We start from the raw sequence: 7,500 nt of genomic DNA, 5'->3' as shown, positions 1-7,500 counted from the left end.
ACAACATGCTTAACAATTGTGTTCGCTAAGGTACCGGATTTGATTCTGTCTTTGACTGTTGTTAAGCAGTTGTTGTGAGTGAGTTAAAAGTTGTTTAAAGTGAGTTTAAAAAGTTTCCTTTTTGGGAAAAAGTTTCAAATTTAAACTGCACTCTATTCTCCACTAAACGGTATGAATGATGTGCCTGTGGAAGGGTCCCGTTGAACGTTGAAACACTACGAATCTGATGATACTAGATGATACCGATGCTGAGAGAATAAGCCAGTGTTCTGTATTGGACCTAGAAATGGGTCTCTAGGTTTGCTGCTTGTAGCAGTAATTAGTAGCATTAATGTAGTTTGTCTAATTGGGCGGGCCAAATACCTCCTTTTTGGTAATGCGATAAGCTCGCCTTCCATCCCATAAAATCAAACATTAGCTGGAGTTTTTCAGTAAAATCTGCACCAGCAAATCCACCGCTACCTTTTAGGCCTTGAACTAGGGGCAAGCATTGCAGTAACATTGTGCTTGAATGAATATCGTATCGTGAACTTAAAATACTCAGCAACAGCAGCATCTTATACGATTAAACTCAGGAGAAACCAGAAACGATCCACAATAATAGACACTTAAGCAAACACGTATGACGTCAACGCGTGGTCCACAAGACCGAAAGAATCAGGATTCTAAACGTCGAATTCGAAACAACGAAACGGAGTGTTTAACGAATCGAGTTGGTCGATTTTATGTTTAAAACCCACTCCGAAGACATCGAACTAGCTAACAAAAAGGGAGAAAAATACCAAATAGTGGAATGTAGTAGGATTAGTATTAGAAAGGTAGACTGAAGTTTATTGTAGAACAGAGACTTGATAAACTCAGTCTTAACTTTAACCCCCCTCCATATAACGAAGGACTACTTCGAACAACGTCAAAACGAAACTAAGTAGCAGAATTATCTAATTGCGACATCAACTATAAGCCGAAAAATAAGATCTTCTGGTAAAGGTCTTCTCTGGATCAGAAACCTATTTCAGCTGCATGAAACGAACAAAATATTTATTTAACGGCAGCATATGATACTGAAGAAGCCATTCGAATAATTACTGCCAACTCCTAACAATAGCAAACGACAGCATAATAAAAACAAGATAAACTCAACTCCTCACTGCAATACACGGCCAATATTTTTGTACGCAGGATTCCTGCGCACGGAGATGTATTTTTTTCTAAACGATGGATTATTATAAATTCTTCTAGTCATTAATAACTTATTGCGTTACGTTTAGCGTTAATATTAGCTTCCATCATGAATCTGCCGGGGACGTTTATACGTTCGCGCCACCACCATGTGTTGCTTTTTCGGTTCCTAGATAAAAGCGACATTTGAGTTTGCTGGATTCAAAACCTACCCTTTGCCGACGATACCTTCAAGCGCAATTCAATTCAACTAATATGTGCCATATAACCTAATCGAAAGCAGTGCTGTAGATGCATACAAGCCGCATTTTTGCTACGAAAAACAGAAACTGCATTTCTGAGGGAGGACTTCCCGAAATTGTCATCTTTCATTTCAATCAAATGTATCACAAAGGCATACACCAAATGCTGTCTATGGCTTAGGAAAGAGCTTAATGTGAAGATCGACCTTAGAAATAACCCAATCACATGGCAGCTATTCAGTGGAGTCAGTGTTGTATCACTCTAAAGTAAAAGAACGGTTACATTTCTTCAAACAAATCCCCACGAGGCAGGTTTGCTAATTTGTAAATAGTGGAATGCAGAAGCAAATGAATCAACAAAAGTAACATAAAATTACATTTTACACTAAAAATTATTGAAAATGAAAGGCAACTAACTAATGCTTAGCAAAGCACATCTAAATCACGCATACAGCCTGCTTACAAATTCATCTACATCCACTGTTGCAAACATTGCACATTTTGCAAGCAAATAATGACGCAAGCGAACTAAGAGAGAAAAACAAGGCACGAAAAAGTGAAACAAATTACTTTTAAGCAATCATAAGAAGCGCTGATATTGTAAAATATTCAAAGCAATGTATGCTGAATGTTAAAGTGCGATATAAAATATATAGAAATCATCACAACCTACCATCAGCAGTATCAAATGATGTTCGATTAAGTGAAAGAAATCAAGGTAACTAACACTCTAAGTAAGTAAGTTGGAATGGTACCATTTTTAACACTTCAGTTGTTTCCACAGCAAAATATGAAAAGAAATTGTCGTGTAAACAAAAAACCAGCTAAACCTTATTCGAAAATTGAGTCGTCAACATATAGGGTGAATGTTTTCCATTTTTCCGTAACGCCCAACTCTTACTTCAGGGACACGAAATGAAAGTATGGCGAGCAAGGACCTCCAAGGGCACCGATAACTCTCTTTTGCCGGTAACCGGTGTCGACCATGTTTTATTTATCGTCTCGCGTTCGACTTAATCGAAATGCACTTTTGCGCGAGACGCTAATAAAATTGTAGTCGAACTGCAATCGAACGTGGAGTCAATCGGTGAAACCTTGAGCAACCTTCAGCGCCGGTCAATCGCAACCAGCACCAGCTTAAAAGGCGCACTAAATCATTTCCGAACCGCCAACACATGGATTGATTCTTTGAAATAAATCTCCCTATTGACGTTCTAGGTACCTTCTATGCCTTTTGCACGCTTAAACACACCTATCTGCGGCAAAAGGTTTCTGTGCAGATAAGATCATACATCTGATATCATACTTCCAATCACGGCAAGTTGACCCACTTTAGTTGCTAACGTGCAACGTACGCAATTCGCAACCGTATCCATCCCCTCATCCCGAGGACGGAGCTGTTCCGGTTCCGCAATACGCATCAATGTGCTCGGCGTGCTAGGTGTTTGATTGTCAGTGAATCAAAAAAACATGCGTAAAAATACGTACTCCTGTGACGTAATGAACGTATTTCCTCGGTTGCCTCGAACGGTTCACGTTGCGAGTGTACCGGCTCTCTTTGCTGACATTGCGCGCTGTTGTTGCTGTTGCTGCTGTAGCTAGTCGTTTCTGTTTCTTCCTTAGTTTTTTTTTTGTTTTCGCAAGCTCGGATTCGCAAACGGCGCGAACGAGTTATACAGCGGCCTCCTCCATGGCGGAGGTGCCAATTGGCACGTAGACCATGCGGCTCACGCATACACTCAGTGTACGATGCCACGGTTGTACTACTTCGCGCTACCTTTTACGGTACTGGGCTCAACGGATGAAACATCTCCTCATTAGCCTGGAGCTACCGGCGAAGATCCCAAACTCGCCGGATTTAATCCGGATCAATTGAGATCGGTTCATTAGGTGATCATCGCACATCTATCCGATCAAGCATGATCCAAGACGAAACTGAAAATACTTCTCTAAAGTATAATTCAAGCTTAATACAAAGCAACGCGCGTTCGATGATTATCGATGATTATCATACAATAATTGACGGCGAAAGCGTCTCGATAATTCTACGCACATTACGTCCCTCAAGGTCATCAACCAAGAAGAGGCCAACCACTATCATGGCCTTCGTTGATGGGGTGTTATCTGAAATATACAGAAAGTTTCAGCACACACGGACCCTGTAAAATGATCACTCCAAAGCCCTCACAAAACGTTAGAGCTACAAGAGATGCAGATTTCATCCCATCTCCGTTCACCACCACCACAAACGCTCCTTCACTATCAGTTGGAAAGAGTTATGGCGCCAGAGATTGCACACCGGAAACCTCAGCGGTGATCAGCGCAGCCGAGCGTTCTGGGGACTCTATGATTTATGCTTTCACAAACAAACATACATTCTCTGGAGTTCCGATGTTCGTTGCAGCTTTTTCGTTTTTCTAGCGCATGCATGATCATTTAGGAAAAAATGTATTAATTAATTTTTTTGAACCTTTGATAACCGGGTTGGTGACCGTTGGGTGCTAGAGGTAGACGCTGTGGGGCTTAATATTAATCGAATCTTTGACCTATGGTTTAATGGTGCTATAACTCATCCGATCATAGAAGAAGAAAGTAAGGAGTAGTGTGCTCTTTAGGAAGTAACGAAAGGATACCGCGGAATGAGCTGCACACGCGACCGACAAACGGTCGGCGCCTTCCAATCGATTGGAATCCAATTTTTTATTTCTGCTACTCTCTCATGTCACGGTGTTCCTACGGTGAGAAGTAATTTATCTTTCGTCGAACATTTAGACTGGATCGAAGCAGTGTGTTAACCGAGATTCACCTTCCAGCGATCGTCCACCGTTTTGCATGTTGCAATCGCGATCACATCGCGATCGAGTGGTGTGGCAGATCGTAACAGTAACGTGCCGTGTTCTTCGATTATCATAGAACAAATAGATTCGTGTTATTTGCTAGCACCCCTGTGCAGCGGTATAATTTATTCGCGAACTCGCAAAAACACCAGCAAAAACTGCACCGATCGAGGATCAAACGGAACGAGGGATCCTCCATTTTTTGGTTGCTCGTTCATCGCCGCTGTACCGTTTCATCTCGACAACAACACGGAAACACAATCCTGCTCTGGTGAAACAGGTCTAGCGCGGTGGGACAAATCGTTCACAGGATCGTAGGCGATGGATAATTTATTCGCAAGCCACGCGATCATCGCTGGAGAGATAGGGATCGTTTAAGATTATCTATCGATAGCACGTCTCTTCGCGATCAGAGCATTAATTTCTAGCGCCAATAGTTCGTCAGCAGGCATAGGCGAGTGTGAAAAGCCGGATCGTATGGCCAAGATAAGGATACGCCGCATGCGCGGCAACAAACTCACTTAGTCTGATTATGATAAATCCGATTTGGACGCAAAGCTATTAAGACTCATTACAACATGGCTAAGCCGCGGACTGGTTTAAAAAAAACCAACCAGCAGTGCGAAGTTGATTTTCGATAAAACCCCTGACTCTGGCGAGAGTTTCGAGTCCGGTTATAGGTTGCTTGCATTACTAAGCAAGTTTTCTACTACTTTGTACGCTACTTTGTAACACTGCTGATAGTAAAGGGGCGCAGCATTTCGCACGTAAATCAGTTGAAACGGAAGCAGGCTCATCGTTGGAGGGCCAGTCAACGAGGTTATCGGTGCGGTTGATTGTGGGGTTAATTGAAAACGTTAGGAAAAGAGGAGGTGTGGTTCATCGTGAAAATTGGTAATTCTCTTAATTTTTTTAAACAAAATTGTGCAAAAGTCCAAGTTCAAAGTTCAAGAACGCATCAGAAATTATAGCAGAAACATAATTTTGTCCTAACCGCTCCCATTGTCCATCACCTCCAAGAACTCACGGGCACTCAAGTAAATTGAGTTACTTTATAGCAAGATGGCGATGTGTACGAATAAGCTCGCGCGGTGTTCGAAAAACCCAATTTTCTCGGTGTTAACGCGGAATTTAAGCCACAAAACCAGTGCAAGACCGTGGTACCAACATCCGACAGTGCGGTACATCTTTGTGGTAAGCGGTGGCCTGCTCGCCTTTACCGCAGCAACGTACAAAAGTCGCCCAAAAGTTTACGCCCTGCAGCTCCGGAAGGTACGTATTTCCCCTTTTTAGTCGGCGATAAGCGGTTTTATCAGGTTCGGGACGGACGACCAGCGCGTTTTAATGAAGAATACAGTGTCTATCAGGCCTAAAGAGCGTCGGATCAAGCCATGAGGTGGATTTTCGTCAAACAATCTTACCAAAACAAAACCCTTTTTTCGTTCCTTTTTTGGCGAGTTTTTTCGGTACCAGAAACGTCAAAAGTGAGACCCAACAGTGAGAGCGCCGTGGCTCAGGAGTTCCGGGAAGAGTCAGCTGTTTTATGGCAAGATCTAGGTCAGGGTCAGGGATTTGAAAGTAGCGTTGACCCTTCCACATCCGATAACGGCGAGCATTGACCCTAGAAAACCTCAACGTGTTCGAAGTGCGCTAGAAGTTAGTATAAAAAGACGGGAGTACATAAAGTAGTCCGTTTGACCTTTAGGTTGACGATTTTGAAGTGACAATTCCAAACCATTTCGCGAAACCCTCACGACATATTTTTGCTGCGCAAATCTTCTTATCAGTACTAGGTGTGCAAAAATCCTCCCCAGAGCAGCCCGTGCCTTAGACGGAGCCTCGTTTTGCAAAAGGGGGAGGAAATCTAATTTTTATTTAAAACAGCCGAAGCTACGCCATGCGATAAGATACCGGCTGATAGTGCAACGCGCCGCAAACCTGATGTCATTTGCTTATCAGCCACTGAACCCCAACTACTATCAAAATGGACACTGAGAGGTATGATAGCGAGTAGCTGTAGGAAAATGGGCTAGGAGCTGACCGAAAGCAGGAACTTAGTACGGTGCCGTAGATTAAGAAGTAATCTTTCTTGAAGGTTAAGCAGTAAAAGAAAATGTGGGAATGGGTGTCACACGGACCATCAAACACATTCCTACCTCAACAAGACAACAAACCTGTGGCGCCAGTTTTGGTTTATCTGAAACACATGCTATGCAAATGGACGTCATTTTTTAATGGACCGATTCCTCGCAGTAAGCACCCAGTAGATCTGTATCGTGGTAGGCAACGATAACATCTTGTGAGAGAGCGCTTCTTCAGCTGCAAACGCTCGGGGTGCTGCTAACGGAACGTTCCGTTACGCTATCGTACTCAGCGATCGAACGATGTTCGTTACAATTTAGCTACATTTGTCGAATGCACCTTGATGCTGGTGTAGAATCAGATAAGAGTTGCATTTCCTAAAGATGCTAGCTAGCGTGTCACTGGCGCAACATTAACGGGTTAGTCGAACACACCTGTCGAATGGATTTCACGAGTTACCATGTCGAACTGCTGGCTAACGATCAGCAAGGACGATGATCGCAAAGAGCACCAAACAGGAAAGCCGTGTCATCTCAACGTTCTTCATCGATGTCTTGAGGAGAACCCCCGCGTAGGAAGGATCCACTTTGCCCAAGGCGGAGACCCTTTGCGTAAGCCTGACAAGCTGAACGCGCTGACACCTTACCGTTGGATGTATTTCCAATCTTCCGGCAAGAATGGCGTGTCGCCAAGCGGATGCGTCAAGCAAAGGGCCCATGAGGGGTCGCGAGCTGTTAGAGGCCATTAGCGAAGCGAACAACAACCGATAACCGGTTGGTGGACCCAGAACGCTACCGCGCAACGAAAAGAGACAAATTTGTGACAAGTTCTTGTTCTTTGCCTCCCCTCTTGCCTCGTTCGCACGTTGGCTTGTCTTTAGAAACCAACTTAATCCACCTAATTAAACCAGTTGACAGCTACAGATCAATCACGTTCGGTTTCCCACAGCCTAGCTGCGCAGTGGGCTAAGGCGGTCACACTTGCGCACTCGATCCCGGGTACCCGAGGGTCCGTTTCCGTTCCGCTCGTTACGCACTAATGAAAACATAAACTGCTTCTGGCCAACCACTAAGCTCAACGCCACACGGTGGCTGCGCAAGTCCTCAAATTCACAACAATAACTACACGTACAACCGTCTAAAGTTAACGCCGAGCCCTAT

At 43.8% G+C, this 7,500-nt stretch overlaps 3 protein-coding genes across 4 annotated transcripts in view; 2 read left to right on the top strand and 1 right to left on the bottom strand.

Moving 5' to 3' along the window:
* Window positions 1-2,080, top strand: part of LOC125952190 (uncharacterized) — a 50,469-nt gene extending 48,389 nt beyond the window's left edge. For both annotated transcript variants that reach the window (XM_049681512.1, XM_049681511.1), the window contains one exon: window positions 1-2,080. This exon is cut by the window's left edge and continues 872 nt beyond it. The gene's annotated coding sequence lies outside the window, so the exon portion shown is untranslated.
* LOC125952192 (endoplasmic reticulum chaperone BiP) overlaps window positions 1-7,500 on the bottom strand; it is a 231,265-nt gene that overhangs the window by 182,003 nt on the left and 41,762 nt on the right. The gene's annotated exons all lie outside the window — the stretch shown is intronic.
* LOC125952196 (calcium uptake protein 2, mitochondrial) overlaps window positions 5,321-7,500 on the top strand; it is a 38,198-nt gene continuing 36,018 nt past the window's right edge. The window contains exon 1 of the mRNA XM_049681528.1: window positions 5,321-5,530. Coding sequence (XP_049537485.1) covers window positions 5,321-5,530 — 210 coding nt within the window. The remainder of the gene's footprint in view (window positions 5,531-7,500) is intronic.

The sequence above is a fragment of the Anopheles darlingi genome, chromosome 2 (genome assembly GCF_943734745.1).
Source record: "Anopheles darlingi chromosome 2, idAnoDarlMG_H_01, whole genome shotgun sequence".
Taxonomy (NCBI): domain Eukaryota; kingdom Metazoa; phylum Arthropoda; class Insecta; order Diptera; family Culicidae; genus Anopheles; species Anopheles darlingi.
This window is presented reverse-complemented; position numbering and strand designations above follow the sequence as displayed.